This window comes from Myxine glutinosa, chromosome 4 (assembly GCF_964187855.1).
Source record: "Myxine glutinosa chromosome 4, kmMyxGlut1.1, whole genome shotgun sequence".
NCBI classification, from domain to species: Eukaryota; Metazoa; Chordata; class Myxini; order Myxiniformes; family Myxinidae; genus Myxine; species Myxine glutinosa.
In genome coordinates this window covers 105,174,787-105,197,497 of record NC_136264.1, presented here as the reverse complement: position 1 = coordinate 105,197,497, position 22,711 = coordinate 105,174,787, and the positions used below count along the sequence as shown (strand labels likewise).

At 41.1% G+C, this 22,711-nt stretch overlaps 1 protein-coding gene across 1 annotated transcript in view; it reads left to right on the top strand.

Annotated features, from left to right (window-relative positions):
• LOC137425938 (glutamate receptor ionotropic, delta-1-like) overlaps positions 1–22,711 on the top strand; it is a 396,968-nt gene that overhangs the window by 119,750 nt on the left and 254,507 nt on the right. The window contains exon 3 of the mRNA XM_078776249.1: positions 19,303–19,356. Coding sequence (XP_078632375.1) covers positions 19,303–19,356 — 54 coding nt within the window. The remainder of the gene's footprint in view (positions 1–19,302; positions 19,357–22,711) is intronic.

The following is a 22,711-nucleotide window of genomic DNA, read 5'->3' as shown; positions in this document are numbered from 1 at the left end:
AAGACCGAGAAGACCTTGAGGACCCAAAAGACGCAAAAGACCCTAAATACCCCAAAGGACCCAGAGGAACCAAAAGACTGAATAGACCCTGAAGACCCAATGCACCCCAAATACCCAAAATATGCAAAAGACCCCAAAGACCCAAAATATTGAAAAGACCCAAAATATCCTGAAGACCCAAAGACCAAAAAAACCAAAAAAAAAACCCAAACACCGTAAAGACCTGGATCCGAAACGAATAAGACCCAAAAGACCCTGAACACCGAAAAGACCCAGAAAACTCAAAATACCCGAAAGCCCCAAAATACCCCAAACACCAAAAATACCCCAAACACCAAAAAGACCCCAAAGACTCAAAAGACCCCGAAGACCCAAAATACTAAAAATATTGAAAAGACCCAAAATATCCTGAAGACCCTTATAGACCCAAAAAGTCCCGAAGACCAAAAAGACCCAAAGATCCAAAATACCACAAAGATCCTAAAGACACAAAAGACCCCAAAGGCCCCCAAAAAACCTAAACACCGAAAAGAACCCAAAGACCCTTAAAGACCCAAAATATCCAAAAGGCCCAGAAGACTGAAAAGATCCAAAGATCCAAAGACCCAACAGACCCGAAGACCAAGAGGAACCAAAAGACCCAAAAGACCCCGAAGACCCTTAAATACCCAAAAGACCTAAAGTATTGAAAACACCCCGAATACCCTGAAAAACACGAAGACCCATAAAGACCCACAATACTATTACCCCCCCCCCCCCCCACTTCCCACGCCTCCTCCCCCCAAGCCCGCTCCCTCCCACACATCTCCCTGCTCTCAAATGTTGTGTTTGTGTGCTTCCCCTTCTCTCCCCATCTTGTCTTCCGCTCCCTCTTTTTATATATTTTGTTTGTCTGGTTGATTTGTTTGTGAAGTAAATGTTAGCTCTTTCACGAGCCTCGATTCAGTATACAACAAAAAATATATATATACTCAAAGACCAAGAAGGCTGAAAAGACCCAGAGGAACCAAATTACCCTGATGACCAAAAATACTTTGTAGTTTTTCTAATAATAATAATAATAATAATAATAATAATCTTATAATAATAATAATAAACTATCACGGAATAAAACTGGAACCATAATGGCCTCTATGACTTCGTTTTTCAGAATTTGTTTTGAATAATATTTTTTCATTATTATTTTTGAATTTTTTTTTCTTCTGGAAAATGTAGATGCCTCAAAAACCAAGGCCACCTAAGTTGAACAGAGAGCCAGCAATATTACCAAAGGAAATCAGCAAGAGAGCCAAAGGAGAGCAAGAAATCCAAGTCAAAGCAGTTGTGTCAGCCGAAAATATTCTCAACAAGAGATGGCAGAAAAGTGTGTTGCACACTTGGAACATGATTGCCCATTGGGCGGGTACCCTGCTAGTTGGTCTAATGCTACGTCGTATTGGTCTGCTTGTTCATTAGTCATTGATTCCTCACCACCACCCATCCTCACGGTAGTTAAATATGTTTTAATAAATCATTTTTCCCTTTGCTTTTCTCACCCACCTCCAACTAGCCTCCCCACTTTCCCATTATGATGCAAATCGTTCATGCACACCAAAACTCAATCAATGAGGTGCACACTCCATTAGCATTCTAGTATCACATATCCATACACATACGCATACACATGCACATGCACGTACTGTATATACATATACATACACATACTGTATATACTCATACATATACATACACATACGCATGCACATGCACATGCACATGCACGTACTGTATATACATATACATACACATACTGTTTATACTCGTACATATACATACACATACACATACTGTATATACATCTATACATATATACATTTATGTTGACTTTCACAGAAATTTGAATTATTATCTACCTGTATTGTAACCGGTATGGGATAATAAAACCGTTATTATTGCATCGTTCTCTGACGAAAGGCACACACCTGAAATGTTTGCGCCTTTTGTCTTTCTTGTAGAAAAAATACTCTTTTTTCTTCTGTCCTTTGATTATTCTGTGCTGTCAAAGCAGCTTCCTCCTTTTTGTTAATTTCTGGTTATTTTAGCTCACCTGCAACGAAGTTCAGGGGAGCTTATGCGATGGCGCGTTGTCCGTCCGTCAGTCCGAAAACACTTGAAACTTCTTCTCCGAAACCGCTGAAGGGATTGCGACCAAATTTGGCAAAAATTATAGTTGTTGTGTTGTGATAAAAGTTTGTTCGTGGCATTTAAAAAAATCGGCGTCTAAGGGGTTTACCAGGGTCAAAGTGGGTCCAGGTTTGACCCCACCCCTCCCCCCTCCCCCCTCCTACAAATAGGTATTTGCTTTCTTCTCAGAAACTACACACACTATTTCTATGAAACTTGACCACAACCTTCACTACCCGTGATGTACCAAAGTTTGTTCACGGCATTAAAAAAATGTTTGCCCCTTTAGGGGTCTATGGGGAGTTGCCCCCCAAAATAGGTATTTGCTTTCTTCTCAGAAACTACATAAGATTTCGATGAAACTTGACCACAACCTTCACCAGCCCTGATATTCCAAAGTTTGTTCACTGCATTAAGAAAAAATCTGCCCCTTTGGGGGTCTACGGGGGGGGGGGGGGGTGCTTCCCCCCCCAAAAAAAGGTATTTGCTTTCTTCTCAGAAACTACACACGTAATTTCGATGACACTTCACCACAACCTTAATCACCCATGATGTACCAATGTTTGTTCAAGGCATGAGAAAAATTGGGGTCTTAGGAGGTATATGGTGTTGAGGGAGGGGCGATGCTAAAACCCTTAAAGGGTTGCCTCCCAAAATAGGTGTTTTTCTTTGTTTGTTTGTTAAAGTTTTATGGTTATGTTCGTATGATTTTACATGCTGCCCTGTCTTCTAGCAACCATTGAAATTGGTTTAAAATACCCTTAGTTGGTGCAGTATACTGTTTATTCCACCAGGTGAGTGCTAGGGGTATTGCCCCTATGTTTTACTCAAGCCCCAGGATATTTTGCCCTTTTTTAGGGTACTGTATTTGTGACCGGGATATTTTATTTACCTTCGACTCATGTTCTGCTTTTCATTGGGAGCATTTTTTGTGCTTGTAGTTGTGATAATTGTATGGGTAGGAAGGGGTTAAGATGTATATTTTTGGACATGTCTGTGTTCTTTCTTTTACGCAATTGCAAGATTATACAAGGTAATTATATCACAGGTAAAGACCATGTAGCCATTCATGCCTGTGTGGTATCTATATTGAAGAATTCCTACCAACTAGGTTGGAGTAATAATACAGCTGACCAGTTAATGAGGGAACAAAAAGTCAGGTACTTTTGAGCAGAGTACCACAACATAATGGCCATATATGTAAAGCATTAATTTTTTTTTACATAAATATATCTACAATCTATGTGCACACAGGGCAAAAGCTCTTGCAGAAGAAGAGCATACTGTAGTCCAATTTGTTTTACCACCTGACGCCATCGCACCAGATTTGCAATTTATTTTCAAAGTCAAAGTCACTGGGTAATCTGGTTGGCATTCCCACATAAAGACATGATGGGATTTCAAGTTGAAATACCACTTACTGTGTTGATTTTATCTTTGCCTGAGAATGCCCATTAATTTGTGGCTAAGTACATTGTTTAGGACCTTCTAGGTGGGCTATAAAACTGAATTTTTTCATACTGCTACAAATAGAAGCCAACATTCAAGGAGAAAAATCACAAAACAGTCCGAAAATTTCAGTAAACCAAAAGAATAGTCTGCTCACTGAGTCATGAGACCCAAGACAATGGAGCTTGCACTCGAACTGGTTGCTAGGCAACGCTAACACGCTCCTCTTCCACCACTTATTTTATAACTTTTGCTGTAGTTACGTTAATAATTACGAAAGCTCTAAACCTTTAAAGAAAGAGCTCATTGTAATCACTGCATGTATAATGCACCTGAATACGATGACCACCCCTTTTTAGCCGCGTCGCAGACGCTGCTCATAGAGTGCCCTCTGCTGTTGTTGTTGTTGTTCTTCTTGTTCTTGTTCTTGCAGAGAAGACAAAACCTCAAAGCTCCACCCATTCTGGGAACCATAGCTCCACCCATTCTGGGAGAGCCTTCATATAAACAAATATCCACCATTTTATTAACTCGCATAGCTTTGAGGCTTGTTTTGTAGGCCCGTGGTGTCTTCCTCTCTCACACAGTTTTATTTCAAATCAAATTCGATATATCATTTCATTTTTCACAGTCGCTAACATAGTTTTAGACTCGGTTGAAAAAAAACGGGAAGAAAATCCGATGAAAGTTGCCCTTTATAGAACGAAATGAATTCTCAAAGGCCTGTAACTTCAAGTCCATTGAGATATATTTTTTTTAAATCGCGGCATGGTCAGTCATACACCGCCCGAAATAAGAGATGGGAAAATGCCGAGATATATATATATATTTTGTTTAAATCGCGGCATGGTCAGTCATACACCGCCCGAAATAACAGACGGGAAAATGCCGAGATATATTAAAAATTCGTCCATTTGATGACAATCGTCACGATGAAATATTTAATTTATACGTCGTCACAATAATGTGGAGAGAGGAGCATAGCTTCGTTCACGTGTCGCCACACACGGGAAATTGCCGAGATATATATTTTTTAAATCGCGGCATGGTCAGTCATACACCGCCTGAAATAACAGACGGGAAAATGCCGAGATATATTAAAAATTCGTCGCCACACACGGGAAATTGCCGAGATATATTTTCACTTTGCACAAAAATAACATCAAGTAATCGAATCAATAGGAATGTCCTGTGCCTATAACATCGACGTTATAGGCACAGCTGCATCTAGGCATTGTGTAACATCGACCCGGCTTTTGTTTTAATTAAAACTTTTTGTACTTGTTTGCATTGTGATGATGCATGTGGCTGCCAAAGTGGTTCCTTGGATATTGGGCACAATCCTGGTTAAGGTCGCCACTCTGATGCAGCACACTCAAATGGTTCATTCATCCCAGTAAGCTAGTACTCATTTTGCTGACCTCAGAAGGATGTCAGGCTGAGTCAACCCAGCTGGTGTTAATTCAACAGCATAAACAGGGGATTGAACTCAGGACCCTGAGATCTCAAGCCAGCCACTTTAACTGTTAAGCCAACACCAGTCTCACCTGAATGTATATGTGTATGTACATGTATATGTATATGTATATGTATGCGTATATGTATGCGTATATGTATGCGGATGTGTATGCATATGTGTATGCATATGTGTATGCAATATGCATATGTGTATGCATATGTTCATATACATATACATATACATATACATACTGTATATACATATCCATATATATTGACTTTCACATAAATTTGAATTATTTTAATAATTCAAATTTATCAGAGTGTGCTACATCAGAGTGTGCTGCATCTACCTATATTGCACACTTCTAACATCCCAAAATTATTTAATGGGGAATAGCACAACAAAAGTGAAAACAACACAAAACTTTTTGAGAGTACTGTACATATGTTCTTGACTTGTGTATAATTCCTGTGAAGCTCCTCTATAAGTAACTGTTGAGAAGCAAATTGTCATAAAATGTACAATCTATGATGTACTGTGATCCATGACAGTCATAATTATTGTTTCTCTTGAAATGCCAGGAAATATTGTATTTCAGGCTCAAATCCATTTAGGTGCTCTCAAGGTTGTTCCACCTGTCTCATATAAACAGGAAAAATGCCATTATGGTCTCATCTTGTTGTTTTAAGACCTGAATACTTTGTCCACAGATGACATAATTACATCATTTCCCATAACTGCCATACGTAATGGCACACGTCCAGCCCCACCTGTCCCTCCCCAAAACATCATCAAGTTTTTCTCGCATAACAATAATTATATCTGCCGTTCTTGGGCTTCTTTTTTTTTTACCACGTCACTCCAACTTCGAAAAAAAAGAGCAAGAAAAGTTCTCCCGACTGATTGACCATAATCTGGGCTACATAACACAAGCCAAGCTATCTTTTCGACCTAATCATGAAAAATAAATATTAGTTCCATGCTTATCGACTTCTAGGCTATGTTATGTAGCCCCTGATGGTTTAAAATGAAAGAGATAAAATTGAGAAAACGAGTGAAGTGTGAGATAGAGAAAAATAAGGTGTTGAACCTGGGGTGGAGCCCGGGGTAAATAAGGACCAAGTTTGATTTGGAGAAGGGAAGGAGCATGTATACAGGACATCTGGTTTGGGATATGGGGGTGGGGCTTAAAGGGGTTAAGATTTGTTTTTGTTTTTTGCAGATGTACTACACTTACTGTTGTTTTGCGCATCTGAGTGGAGCATTGTTGGCCTCTAGCCATAATCCAGAGGGTCTTTACGAGACATTTCCTTTATGCACGAATGAACACCAAGAGTAAGCATCCATTAGGAGAGCATTTTGGGAAGACTATATGTGGGTTAATGTGAATTTCAAGGACGGTGTAAATCACCTGGTTCCATTTCACCCAAGCAGGCTGCTTTTCCAAACTTCCATTGCTTTCTTAGTAATTGGGGTGACTCCACTTTTGTGTTGTCGTGGGCCAAGGTTAAGACATGTGGGACCGTGCATTTCTTGGATAGGGACACCATTGTTGGAGGATGCTGTGACCTCCTGTGACCAAAATTTAACAGGACCAAGCACATCAAGGTATACCTTTCTGCTTCTTGAACTTGCAGTGGTCTGTGACGCATCCACTGAACAACTGTGTGTGTGTGGAATATATAGTAATAGATGACTCAATGGTACTTTCTATTGAAAATCAGTATGCCAACTCATACATTTGCCTTGTTCATATTGGTGCTCAATGATTGCAACAACAAATCTGGAAACAAATACGTTTCAAATATGAGAAATCAACTTATGAAGAAATTTAACTTTACATTGCTGAATCATACTGCTTTATTTCATGGTGATGTGGAGCGGATTCTGCAAGTGTGAATATCTCGATGGTGAACAGTTTAGCATCTGTTATAATTTACTGCTTGAAGGTGGAATAACAAAAGATAACCGTTAAATATCTATCTTGCCTGACATACACAACATCCTCAACAGTACCGCAAAAATTACAATCAACGGAAATATATAATCAACAGAAAGTCCATTGAGGTATGCTATAGCCACTGTTGGAAGCTAGCAGTAGCTGGCATTTGGAGTGTTAACGATTTTCAGGGAAAAAGAGGGAAATTGGAACAGGAGAGGTTGGTGTAGGTTGGGAGATACCAAAGTTTTGTGCGTCAACTGCATTTTCAGAACGAGGTCATGGATCAGGGTCCATATGGGGTGAAAATGAGTCATTTTGACAATGTCAGCTACATCTCACAAAAAGGAGGTTCAGGGTGTAGTGGTCAAATGCCAAATGAATTGTCGACTGGAGGGAAGGAAATAATAAGGAAGAACCACCTTCAGAGGCCATTTCCCCCCGCGGAGCAGGGGTTGGCCTTTTCCGGGCACCATGGTCCCCTTTTTGAAGCAATGTTTTACGGCAGGATGCCCTTCCTGCCGCCAACCCTGTTGGTCACCTCTTGCAACACACAGGGAATTACCAGTGAGCTGGTACTCAATTTGCCGACCTCGGAAGGATGACAGGCTGAGTCAACCCCCCTGGCGTTAATTCAGCGATAGACCGGGATTCAAACCCAGGATCCTATGATCCAAAGCCGGCACCCGAACTGCTAAGCCAACACCAGGCAAGGAAATAATAAGGAAACAAAGCCAAAGATGGGAAAAGAGAAAGAAGAGAAGGTAAGGAAAAGAGGGGAAGAACAGGAAGGGAAGAAAATAAATAAAAATAGCAAGTAAAAAAAGGAATCAATTGAACAATCCAAAAAATAAAGATAAGAGTTTGGAAAAAGAGGAAGAGGAGATGGGAGGGGAAGTGAAATGGAAAAGAACAGATCACATACACAGTCACGTGAAAAAGTAAGTACACCCCATGTAAAGTTTTGACTTTTTCAACATATTTCAACACACAGCTATTTTATCTTCATTTCAACAATATTGATAGATAAAGGTGATATAATATAACAAATATCATGAAACATTTACATTTTGTAGTCCATTGTATAATTTAAATAAACATAAATGCAAACTTCGCATGTGGAAAAAGTAAGTACACCCTTGGCTCTAATAGGTGGTATTGCCCCCTTTGGCAGAAACAACCTCAAGTAGGCGTTTCTTATAACTGTCTACCAGTCTCTGACATCGACTGGGAGAAATTTTTGCCCTCTCCTCCATGCAGAATTCTTTCAGCTGTGCGATGTTTGAGGGGTTTGTTGCATGCACAGCTCATTTCAAACCCCCCCACAACATCTCGATGGGATTTAGATCCGGGCTTTGACTTGGCCATTCCAGAACCCTCCATTTCTTTCTTTTCAGCCATTCCTTGGTGGATTTACTGGTATGTTTAAGGTCATTGTCATGTTGCAAAGTCCACCTTTGGTTGAGCTTCAACTTTCCGACAGATGGCCTCACATTGTCCTCAAGCACCCTCTGGTACAATGAAGAATTCATAGTGGATTCTATGATGGTGAGCTGCCCAGGCCCTGATGCAGCAAAGCTGCCCCAAACCATAATATTTCCACCACCATGCTTTAGAGTTGGTATCAGGTTCTTGTGGTCAAATGCTGTCTTTGGTTTTCGCCAAACATGTCTTCTGGTACTGTGGCCAAATAGCTCTACCTTTGACTCATCTGTATAGAGCACATTGTTCCAGAAGTGCTGGTCTTTGCCGAGGTGATAATTGGCAAACTTTAGTCTTGCCCTGATGCTCTTTCTGGACAGCAAAGGTTTCCTCCTGGCACACCTCCCATGTTGATCAAATTTGTGCAGCCTCTTTCTCATGGTAGATTTGTGCACTTTGACATCAACAGTGGCAAGAGCTACCTGTAGGTCCCGTGATGACATTCTGGGGTTCTTAGAGACTTCTTTCAGCATCTTGCGGTCTGCTCTCGGGCTGAACTTGCTGGGGCGGCCTGGCCTGAACAAGTTGGCAGTTGTTTGGAATCTTCTCCACTTGTAGATGATCTTCCGGACAGTCGAATGATTGATTTCAAATTGTTTGGAGATCTTTTTAAATCCCTTCCCAGACTCGTAGGCATCTATAACCTTCTTTCTGAAGGTCTCAGAGAGCTCTTTTGATCTAGGCATGGTGACGCTGCACACTTCACAACAAAGAGCAAACCAATCTAAATGTCTGAGGTTTAAATAAGACAGGTTCCTCCAAGATCCTCTCTGACGATGTTCTAATCATTTGCACCTGAGCTGGTGCACCTGATTCAAATTTTAGTTATTTGAAGTAGTGATAAATGTAGGGATTGTAGGGGTGTACTTACTTTTTCCACATGCGAAATTTGCATTTATGTTTATTTAAATTATACAATGGACAACAAAATGTAAATGTTTCATGATATTTGTCATATTATATCACCTTTATGTATCAATATTGTTGAAATGTAGATCAAGTAGCTGTATGTTGAATTATGTTGAAAAGGTCAAAACTTTACATGGGGTGTACTTACTTTTTCATGTGACTAGATAAAGTAAAACAGTGTACGATTTATATAGTCCGACAGGATGGTCTGACAATGGCGTACTGGAGATCATGGGTTTGATTCCCGTCTGGACTACAAACTGTCAGATTGATGCTTTGCCGACAGAGCCTTGCATCGCGCAGTGTGCCGTCCCTCGGATGGACATTCATCTCGGTGTGCCGTCTGCTAGAATTAGATACTGACGTTAATGATGTCTTTTGCGAAATCCCTGCGCTAAACAGCGATTGGAAAGTCGTCTGCTCTTCTCAAATATTCTTCGATACTGGGAAACACTGCTTACTTCGAATCACTTGAACATTCCTGAACATCGATCAATCAACATGGATCTTAAAGGTGTCTGCAAATTGTATGTTATCCTTCAGTTGCTCGATGTTTATACAGAATGGTTAATTTTAATAACTCCAGATGCCCCCAAATAAAAAAAGCACTCAAGAAGCAGAAGGTCCACTGATTTGATGGTGCCTGACTATAACCACAATCCCTCTGGTGCCTGACTTTAATCACACCCTGTAATTTATATGAATACAATAAAAAGCATGCAAAATTAATAAGATTTTCATTTTAATAATATTTTAACGAGATTTTGCCTTTGCCGCCTTCTTATTTAATTTAATGATCATTTCATGCACTCGCAAACATCCCTAAAATGTGCACTTCCCAGAAAAAAAACTTTAAAATGTGTTCATTCGACAGAAAGATTAAATTATCAATGTATAATTGGAGTTATAAAGAAAGAATGTGGTGCTAAAACAGAATTTGAGAAAACCAGACCACTTGCTTCGCTCATGAGCGGAACTGTACGTTGAACGTGTAGTGTTCCACAAATCCCTCTGCTAAGATGAGAACAACAATGCCCAGATTGAAAACACATACAATGGAGAGCAGATATAAATCAGACTGATTGATACCCGCTCAATCCAGGAGTGAATTATGGTGAAAAATATTTTGAAACCCTTTTTTCCCTTTTTTATTTTGAAAGAAATATTTTGCACAATGCAATCTCTACAGCCCCTCCCCCCTTATATAAATTCCGGTTGTACCACAGTCCATCTTTAAAAATAAATAAATAAAATATTTAAAAATTAAAAATAAATATTTTAAATTTTGGTTGCACCTTCTCCATCCCACCAACCCCCCTCCCATTAATAAAAATCTAATTGCACCCTATTACCTCACCCCCACCCCCCTTATACTAATCAGCATCATGGTACAAAGGACTTGAATATGTCACCCCTTCCTTTAGTTTGACACAAATATTCATTTATGTATGCTTCAAATTTGACCCGGACTTAATACGCATCCATTCCTTTGCTTTTTGTCTGGGTCATCAGCCTTCCCCCTGACCATCACCGTTAGGGTGTTAGGAGACATTCAATTGTGCCCATGCCTGGCTCACAGGTACCCCAAGCATGTATGCCAAATGTAGTGGAGATCAACCAATGTGTTTTCATACATGCATACATGAATACATGCAAACATATATACATACCTATATAATACATACATATACAAACATATACAAACATACATACATACATACATACATACATACATACATACAGTCACGTGAAAAAGTAAGTACACCCCATGTAAAGTTTTGACTTTTTCAACATATTTCAACATAGAGCTATTTGATCTTCATTTCAACAATATTGATAGATAAAGGTGATATAATATAATAAATATCATGAAACATTTACATTTTATAGTCCATTGTATAATTTAAATAAACATGAATGCAAATTTCGCATGTGGAAAAAGTAAGTACACCCTGGGCTCCAATAGGTATTGGGGGTATCGCCCCCTTTGGCAGAAACAACCTCAAGTAGGCGTTTCTTATAACTGTCGACCAGTCTCTGACATCGACTGGGAGAAATTTTTGCCCACTCCTCCATGCAGAATTATTTCAGCTGTGCGATGTTTGAGGGGTTTCTTGCATGCACAGCTCGTTTCAAATCCCCCCCACAACATCTCGATGGGATTTAGATCCGGGCTTTGACTTGGCCATTCCAGAACCCTCCATTTCTTTCTTTTCAGCCATTCCTTGGTGGATTTACTGGTATGTTTAGGGTCATTGTCATGTTGCAAGGTCCACCTTTGGTTGAGCTTCAACTTTCCGACAGATGGCCTCACATTATACTCAAGCACCCTCTGGAACAATGAAGAATTCATCGTGGATTATATGATGGTGAGTTGCCCAGGCCCTGATGCAGCAAAGCTGCCCCAAACCATAATATTTCCACCACCATGCTTTACAGTTGGTATCAGGTTCTTGTGGTCAAATGCTGTCTTTGGTTTTCGTCAAACATGTATTCTGGTACTGTGGCCAAATAGCTCTACCTTTGACTCATCTGTCCAGAGCACATTGTTCCAGAAGTGCTGGTGTTTGCCGAGGTGTTCTTTGGCAAACTTTAGTCTTGCCCTGATGTTCTTTCTGGACAGCAAACGTTTCCTCCTGGCACACCTCCCATGTAGATCAAATTTGTGCAGCCTCTTTCTAATGGTAGATTCGTGCACTTTGACATCAACAGTGGCAAGAGCTACCTGTAGGTCCCGTGATGACATTCTGGGGTTCTTAGAGACCTCTTTCAGCATCTTGCGGTCTGCTTTCGGGCTGAACTTGCTGGGGCGGCCTGGCCTGAACAAGTTGGCAGTTGTTTGGAATCTTCTCCACTTGTAGATGCTCTTCCGGACAATCGAATGATTGATTTCAAAATGTTTGGAGATCTTTTTAAATCCCTTCCCAGACTCGTAGGCATCTATAACCTTCTTTCTGAAGGCCTCAGGGAGCTCTTTTGATCTAGGCATGGTGACGCCGCACACTTCAACAACAAAGAGCAAACCGAACTAAATGTCTGTGGTTTAAAAAAGACAGGTTCCTCCAAGATCCTCTCCAACGATGTTCTAATCATTTGCACCTGAGGTGGTGCACCTGATTCTAATTTTAGGTATTTGAAGTAGTGATAAATGTAGGGGTGTACTTACTTTTTCCACATGCGAAATTTGCATTTATGTTTATTTAAATTATACAATGGACTACAAAATGTAAATGTTTCATGATATTTGTTATATTATATCACCTTTATCTGTCAATATTGTTGAAATGAAGATCAAATAAGCTGTATGTTGAAATATGTTGAAAAAGTCAAAACTTTACATGGGGTGTACTTACTTTTTCACGTGACTGTATACAAATATACACATGCATACATACCTACATAAATACAACACAACAACAACAGGCATTTTAAGGCCATTTTCCCTGCAAGAGCGGGGGTTAGCCATACATTAATTGAGAGAAAATGAGCACCGTCGTCCAACGCGGCTCCGGTTGGCGCGAGCAGGCCGCGCCGCGCCCCCGTTCACCAGACCTCGATGCGCCCTTGTTCGCGCTCCACTAGGCCAACGTACTCCGCTGCACGGCAAGCCTTGTTTGCACGCTCGTTCCCGTACGCAAACGCAGGCAAGGAGGACCGTCAGTGCTCCACCGTCTGTCGTCACCCAACAAACAAGAGGTCCAACGCAAGGACAGACATACAGACATACATACAAACATACATATACAAACATATACATGCATGCATACATACATGTACAAACATATACATGCAGTGCATTCAGAAAGTATTCAGACCCCTTCACTTTATTCACATTTTGTTATGTTGCAGCCTTATGCTGAAATCGTTTAAATTCATTTTTTCCCTCATCAATCTACACTCAATACCCCATAATGACAAAGAGAAAACAGGATTTTAGAAAGTTTTGCAAATTTATTAAAAAGAAAAAACTGAAATATCACATTGACATAAGTATTCAGACCCTTTGCTATGACACTTGAAATTTAAGTCGGGTGCCTCACATTTCTCTTGATCATCTTTGAGATGTTTCTACACCTTGATTGCAGTCCACCTGTGGTAAATTCAATTGATTGGACATGATTTGGAAAGACACACACCTGTCTATATAAGGTCTCACAGCTGACGATGCATATCAGAGCAAAAACTAAGCCATGAGGTCGAAGGAACTGCCTGCAGAGCTCAGAGACAGGATTGTGTCGAGGCACAGATCTGGGGAAGCCTACAAAAAAAATTCTGCTGCATTGAAGGTTCCCAAGAGCATAGTGGCCTCCATAATTCTTAAATGGAAGAAGCTTGGAACAACCAGGACTCTTCCTAGAGCTGGCCGCCTGGCCAAACTGAGCTATCGGGGGAGAAGGGTCTTGGTAAGAGAGGTGACCAAGAACCCGATGGTCACTCTGGCTGAGCTCCAGAGATCCTGTGTGGAGATGGGAGAAACTTCCAGAAGGACAACCATCACTGCAACACTCCACCGATGTGAACTTTATGGCAGAATGGCCAGACGGAAGCCTCTCCTCAGTGAAAAAGACACATGAATGCCAGCTTGAAGTTAGCAAAAAAGCACCTAATGGACTCTCAGACTGTGAGAAACAAGATTCTGTGGTCTGATGAAACCAAGATTGAACTTCCGTCTGGCCATCTGGCCAAAATCAAGACTCTCTGCTCACCTTCACTCTTTCATGCCTCTTTTCTCCCACCCCTGGAACAAACTCCCTCACTCTCTTCAATCCCACTCCTCCCTCCAGGTCTTTAAAACAGATGTTCACCACCATCTCTTATCTTCCCCCATCCAAAACCGTGATCTTTTCTATCCCCGCCAATTCACCCCAGATCCACTTTATTGAAATACCAACTTCTTTCCTGGAAGTCCTTGCAGTGTCCTTGTGTTTTATACTTCTCCCCCCCCCCCCCACCCCCCTTCCCACGCCTCCTCCCCCCAAGCCCTCTTCCTCCCACAGATCTCCCGTTGTCCTTGCTCTCAAATGTTGTCTTTGTGTGCTTGCCTCCTCTCTCCCCATCTTGTCTTCCCCTCTTCTTATTATATGCTTTGTGTCTGTTTGATTTTTTTTTTTGTGTGATTAATGTTAGCTCCTTCACAAGCCTCGATCTTGTATACAAAAAAAAACAAAAAAAAAACATCTGACTGCCACTTAATTCAAAACACGTCACCACCACGTGATTCAAAACACCTCACCACCACGTAATTAAAAACATCTCACTACCACGTAACTGAAAACACCTCACTACCACGTAATTAAAAACACCTCACTACCATGTAATTAAAAACACCTCACTACCACGTAATTAAAAACACCTCACCACCACATAATTAAAAACACCTCACCACCACATAATTAAAAACACCTCACTACCAAGTAACTAAAAATATCTCACCACCATGTAATTAAAAACATCTCACCACCATGTCATTAAAAACACCTCACCACTACTTAATGAAAAACACCTCACTACCACGTAATTAAAAACACCTCACCACCACATAATTAAAAACACCTCACTACCATGTAATTGAAAACACCTCACTACCATGTAATTAAAAACACCTCACCACCACATAATTAAAAACACCTCACCACCACGTAATTAAAAACACCTCACTACCATGTAATTAAAAACGCCTCACTACCACATAATTAAAAACACCTCACTACCATGTAATTAAAAACACTTCAGCAACACGAAATTAAAAACACCTCACCAACACGAAATTAAAAACACCTCACCACCACGTAATTAAAAACACCTCACTACCATGTAATTAAAAACACCTCACTACCACGTAATTAAAAACACCTTACCACCACATAATTAAAAACACCTCACTACCATGTAATTAAAAACAGCTCACCACCACGTAATTAAAAACACCTCACTACCATGTAATTAAAAACGCCTCACTACCACATAATTAAAAACACCTCACTACCATGTAATTAAAAACACTTCAGCAACACGAAATTAAAAACACCTCACCAACACGAAATTAAAAACACCTCACCACCACGTAATTAAAAACACCTCACTACCATGTAATTAAAAACACCTCACTACCACGTAATTAAAAACACCTTACCACCACATAATTAAAAACACCTCACTACCATGTAATTAAAAACAGCTCACCACCACGTAATTAAAAACACCTCACTACCATGTAATTAAAAACACCTCACTACCACGTAATTAAAAACACCTCACTACCATGTAATTAAAAACACCTCACCAACACGAAATTAAAAACACCTCACCAACACGAAATGAAAAACACCTCACCACCACATAATTAAAAATACCTCACTACCATGTAATTAAAAACACCTCACTACCACGTAATTAAAAACACCTCACCACCACATAATTAAAAACACCTCACCACCACATAATTAAAAACACCTCACTACCATGTAATTAAAACACCTCACTACCACGTAATTAAAAACACCTCACCACCACATAATTAAAAACATCTCACTACCATGTAATTAAAAACACTTCACCAACACGAAATAAAAACACTTTACCAACACGAAATTAAAAACACCCCACCAACACGTAATTAAAAACACCTCACCACCACATAATTAAAAACACCTCACTACCATGTAATTAAAAACACCTCACTACCACGTAATTAAAAACACCTCACTACCATGTAATTAAAAACACCTCACCAACACAAATTAAAAACACCTCACCAACACGAAATTAAAAACACCTCACCAACACGTAATTAAAAACACCTCACCACCACATAATTAAAAACACCTCACTACCATGTAATTAAAAACACCTCACTACCATGTAATTAAAAACACCTCACCACCACATAATTAAAAACACCTCACTACCATGTAATTAAAAACACTTCACCAACACGAAATTAAAAACACCTCACCAACACGAAATTAAAAACACCTCACCACCACGTAATTAAAAACACCTCACTACCATGTAATTAAAAACACCTCACTCCCACGTAATTAAAAAACACCTCACCACCACATAATTAAAAACACCTCACTACCATGTAATTAAAAACACCTCACGACCACGTAATTAAAAACACCTCACTACCATGTAATTAAAAACACCTCACTGCCACGTAATTAAAAACACCTCACTACCATGTAATTAAAAACACCTCACCAACACGAAATTAAAAACACCTCACCAACACGAAATTAAAAACACCTCACCAGCACTTAATTAAAAACACCTCACCACCACGTGATTAAAAACACCTCACCAACACGAAATTAAAAACACATTTCCTGCCTTTACTGCCTTTGCTTAAATGTCCAATCTGTCATTCTGGTGATATTGAAATGCAAGACATGTTGGGATAAAATGACCTTTTTCCTGCATTCATATTGCAGTGTGTCGCCTCAGGCCACATGATGCTCGAGGAATATTTTTCTATCACAGAAATCATCTGTGATGGGAGCAGGAAGGAGAAGGCTTTGGTAGATTAGATAAACATCACAGAGCCTCGGTATACTCTCTGAGCCGTCACGGCGGATCGGCTGGTAGTAATTAACTTGAACCACCTTGCTCTTGGAAGACCTTGAGCCGAGTGCGAAAAATTATTGACCCTCCCGAGCATGATGCTCGATGCATTCTTTATTGGTTTTGACAATAAATTATACGTTGTCTTGGCAATGTAACTTTTTAATTACAATTGTGTCATAGAAACGTCCGTGCTGTATCTACTGTGTTGAAGCAAAGAAAAACTTTGATAGTGACCCACTCAAAGGTTATTTTAATATCAAATATTTCCCCTTGTGGGCCTTTTGTTGTGTGCGCAGCAATTTGCATTCAAATCCGGGCTTTCTTGCCCAGGCGATGGCAAATACTGCACTCGTGAATCGTCCCGCTTGCAAGGCGGCACACCGAGCTTTCATCACGAATTAGGATTTGGGGTCAAACTCTTCTAGTATGGGTTGGCCAAAGCCGGGTTGAGGGGAGTCATAGGGGGAATCAACCTAAAAACAGGTTGACTAGGCTATGCTTTGAGTGCCTTCACTGAAAATCCCTCCAGGGGTACAAGCAATTGCACGAATGAATGTAAAAATATTGTCACAAAGCATTTCTTCCCCTGATTGATGCCCCACTAAGGTGGAGACATCACTGCAACTGGCATCAGCATTGCACTCTCCTATGCTCGATAATCTGCCGTGGATTGCGAGAGCTTTAATTTATCAGCCCCACAGGCCCCTCTCTCGCCGTGAAAGATGGACCAGCAACCCAGCGTCACACAATCTGCCTTTGCCATCTGCCTGACTCCGTGTTTACTGCTTATTGCCGTCAATGGGTATTATACATGGGTTTTCTCCTTGACCCCTTCCCCCCCCCCCCACTCCACACCCCCACCCCCCACCATCCCTTTCCCCCAGCGTGCTAAAGAATTTTTGCCCTCTGTGGGTCTGTTAGCAAACTGTCGGGCTTCAAAAAAATACCGGATTGTTGTTATTTATATATTTTCATCATATAATGATAGGGGGCAGGATATTCTGATTTTCTACTGGCTAACCGTCAGCATTGCCTTACCGATTGCCTTCATGGCCATCCTTCCCAACAGAGTTGGGAAGGCGGATGGCCATAGAGCAGTGTTGAATTCTGTGCTCGTACATCCGTTCATACTCAGATTTAACCTAAAAAAAAAAAAGGATAGAGAAGGGGAGAGAGAGAGAGATCGGTTGAGAGAGGGGGTGGAGCGAGATAAAGAGAGCTGGAAAGGGGAGAGAGAGAGAGAGAGAGAGGAGAGGAGAGGAGAGGAGGAAAGGAGGAAAATGAGAGGAGGGCGGGGGAAATAGGGGGCGGAGAGAGAGAGAGAGAGAGAGAGAGGAGAGGAGAGGAGGAAAGGAGGAAAATGAGAGGAGGGCGGGGGAAATAGGGGGCGGAGAGAGAGATAGAGAGAGAGAGAGAGAGAGAGAAAGAGAAAGAGAAAGAGAAAGAGAAAGAGAAAGAGAAAGAGAAATAAAGGAATTTAACGGGCTTATTAAAGCGGCCCACCCGTGAATCAGAGGCCTGACCGGTTGCATGCATGAGTGTTCCAAAGCATGTATTAATAATGCGCCCAAGATCCCCTTCGGTCCGTTTGCCAAAAGTAGCTTCAGCATCGCGTGTTTGCGACAAACTTTGCTGTTTAATCGTCCACCGTGTTGGAACGTGTCTTACCCTCGTGATAATAATGCCGGATTAAGATTGATCGCTGAATCTAAGGTCCCCGTTCATCGCTTGGACGCTCCTGAATTAATGAAACGGTTTTTTGCGCGCATTACGGCCTCTGATGTACGACATTAATTTAAGGAACAAGATAAGAAAACATCTTTTTTTTCCACCGGCGTGTTGCGCATTACTTTTCAAACACATCCGGTATGTATTTCCATTAAACCTTCAAGGCTTGCATTACTTTGAACGACAGTTTTTTATCGACTGCAAGACAAAGGTAATGATCACTGCAGTGAGAACCAAAGTAAAACTGACGTTTTTCCATGTTAGCCCTTCGTCAGATCAAGAGAGGTGGCTGAAGCCCAAAAGATCAGCTTTACTTTGCGTTTCCCCAAAGAGGATAACACATCTTTGTCAACCTCAGGTTGATAAGACATGTCTGCCGCCGCACATCGACACTTGCTTTTGTCAAAGTTTTCTATTCCTCTTGCACTACTTTTGATGATTCAGATCTTTCGTATAGATATTCTGATGTTATTATACAGAAGGTTCTGGTGTATTTATTGTACGCACAAATATACGAAATCAGACTTTTCTCCAACGTGAATCCAATTAAAGGGTCTCTGATTCATGGCAATTGATAACCGTCTGTTTCTGTTTCTGGCAGACCGCGGATGCCAACCTGATCGCTGGAGACAGTCACTGGATCTACGTGAACGAGGTGAGTGAGATCGTCTTTCATACGAAAGTCCACTCCAAACGCATGGAATTAAATATACTTCTGAATGTAAAACTATATATTTTGTTCTCCCATAGATATTTCCACCCATTGAAAAGATTGCAATAATTTCGATTTTTTTTCATCGATTACAGTGCATTCAGAAAGTATTCAGACCCCTTCACATTTTTCACATTTTCTTATGTTGCAGCCTTATGCTGAAATCGTTTAAATTCATTTTTTTCCCTCATCAATCTACACGCAATACCCCATAATGACAAAGAGAAAACAGGATTTTAGAAAGTTTTGCAAATTTATTAAAAAGAAAAAACTGAAATATCACATTGACATAAGTATTCAGACCCTTTGCTATGACACTTGAAATTTAGCTCAGGTGCCTCCCATTTCTCTTGATCATCTTTGAGATGTTTCTACACCTTGATTGGAGTCCACCTGTGGTAAATTCAATTAATTGGACATGATTTGGAAAGGCACACACCTGTCTATATAAGATCTCACAGCTGACAATGCATATCAGAGCAAAAACCAAGCCATGAGGTCGAAGGAACTGCCTGCAGAGCTCAGAGTCAGGATTGTGTCGAGGCACAGATCTGGGGCAGCCTACAAAAAAATTTCTGCTGCATTGAAGGTTCCGAAGAGCACAGTGGCCTCCATAATTCTTAAATGGAAGAAATTTGGAACAACCAGGACTCTTCCTATAGCTGGCGTCCCAGCCAAACTGAGCAATCCGGGGAGAAGGGCCTTGGTAAGAGAGGTGACCAAGAACCCGATGATCACTCTGGCTGAGCTCCAGAGATCATGTGTGGAGATGGGAGAAACTTCCAGAAGGACAATCATCACTGCAACACTTCACTGATCTGGGCTTTATGGCAGAGTGGCCAGACGGAAGCCAAACAGTTCAATCTTGGTTTCGTCAGACCACAGAATCTTGTTTCTCACAGTCTGAGAGTCCTTTAGGTGCTTTTTTGCAAACTCCCAGCAGGCTTTCATGTGTCTTTCACTGAGGAGAGGCTTCCGTCTGGCCACTCTGCCATAAAGCCCAGATCAGTGAAGTGTTGCAGTGATGATTGTCCTTCTGGAAGTTTCTCCCATCTCCATACAGGATCTCTGGAGCTCAGCCAGAGTGACCATCGGGTTATTGGTCACCTCTCTTACCAAGGCCCTTCTCCCCCGATAGCTCAGTTTGGCCGGGCGGCCAGCTCTAGGAAGAGTCCTGGTTGTTCCAAACTTCTTCCATTTAAGAATTATGGAGGCCACTGTGCTCTTGGGAACCTTCAATGCAACAGAAATTTTTTTGTGGGCTTCCCCAGATCTGTGCCTCGACACAATCCTGTCTCTGAGCTCTGCAGGCAGTTCCTTCGACCTCATGACTTGGTTTTTGCTCTGATATGCATCGTCAGCTGTGAGACCTGTGAGACAGGTGTATGCCTTTCCAAATTATGTCCAATCAATTGAATTTACCACAGGTGGACTCAAATCAAGGTGGAGAAACATCTCAAAGATGATCAAGAGAAATGGGAGGCACGTGAGCTAAATTTCAAGTGCCATAGCAAAGGGTCTGAATACTTATGTCAATGTGCCTCACACCTCACACTCCTGCCTCACACCTAGTTCGTCTTCACGCTGTTGAAACCAAAGCGTTCAGAATCATTGGAATCTCCCGCGATGACGCTATCTCCGAGGGCCTTTCACTTACTCAACGCAGGCAGGTTGGTGTTCTTTCCGTCTTCTACCGACTCCTCTCCGGCCTTGCTTCCCCAGCTCTCTCTGGGCTCTGTCCCCCAAATATTCCTACAGGTCGCACAAGATCTGCCTGCAACCCTCTTATGGTTAAACTGCCAAAATCAAGACTCTCTGCTCACCTTTACTCCTTCATTCCTCTTTTCTCCCACCTCTGGAACAAACTCCCTCACTCTCTTCAATCTCACTCCTCCCTCCAGGTCTTTAAACGGCTGTTCACCACCATCTCTTATCTTCCCCAATCCAAAACCTTGATCTTTTCTACCCCCGCTAATTTCACCCCAAGTCCAATTTTTTGAGGTGCCGATTTCTTTCCTGGAAGTCCTTGGTGTCCTTGCGTTTTATGCCTATCCTGCCTCCCCCCAGGCCTTCTCCCTCCCACACATCTCCCGATGTCCCTGCTCTCAAATGTTGTGTTTGTGTGCGTCCTCCCCTTCCCTCCCCATCTTGTCGACCACTCCCCTTTTTATATACTTTGTTTGCTTGTTTGTTTGATTTCTTTGTTTGATAAATGTTAGCTCTTTCACGAGCCTCGACTCTGTATACAAAAAAAAAAAAATAATAAAAAAAAAAATAATAATGTGATATTTCAGTTTTTTCTTTTCAATAAATTTGCAAAACTTTCAAAAATCCTGTTTGCTCTTTGTCATTATGGGGTATTGAATGTAGATTGATGAGGGAAAAAATGAATTTGAATGATTTCAGCATAAGGCTGCAACATAACAAATGTGAAAAAAGTGAAGGGGTCCGAATACTTTCTGAATGCACTGTATATATATATATATATATATATATATATATATATACTGAAACGCAAAAGAAACTTACCACCTTTGAAACCTTTAAATATCAACAATAACACTGCGTGTAGTAAATGTGTGAACTTATTTGCGGACAATAGTGTCCTCACTGTCAGACAAAACGGTCACGGATGGTCACTTGAACCTTCAATGGTCACTTCATAGCACAGCTGTTGAACAGCCGTTTTGACTGTCAGTGATTAGCCAAGGGGTACGGGATGATTTTAATGAGCTGCACGTGATGTCTTGATATTGGCTTTAAAAAGGCCAGTGCAAAATGGGCATTTTGACCGAAAAATTTGACCATTTTGACCATTTTGACCAACTTCAAAAAGACCGAAAACGCAAAAGAAACTTACCACTTGTTTGAAATGTAATAAAATTGTAACAGTTCAAAATAAAACAAACCAACAATTGCTAATTGAAACATTGGCATTTTATTGATGACACGTCAAGTTTTTGACCAAGATACACCATCTCATCAGTTTGTTCTACAGTACAGAACAGCACAGGGTGCAATGTCAGTCCCCTTTCAATAGCGTGTGTGGCCACCATTGTTTTGGATACAGGCAGTGCATCATCGGCGTATACTGCCTACCAGTTTTAGGATGGATTGCTGCTGGATTCTGTCCCACTCAGTCCTCAATGTCTGAAGCAGCTCTGCCCGTGTCCTGGCCCTGCCAACTACGCGTCTCCCAAGCTCATCCCACTGGTGCTCTATGGGATTCAGGTCAGGGGAGAGCGCAGGCCACTGCATGGTGTTGATGTTCTCGCCTTGGAGAAATGCAGTGGTAAAG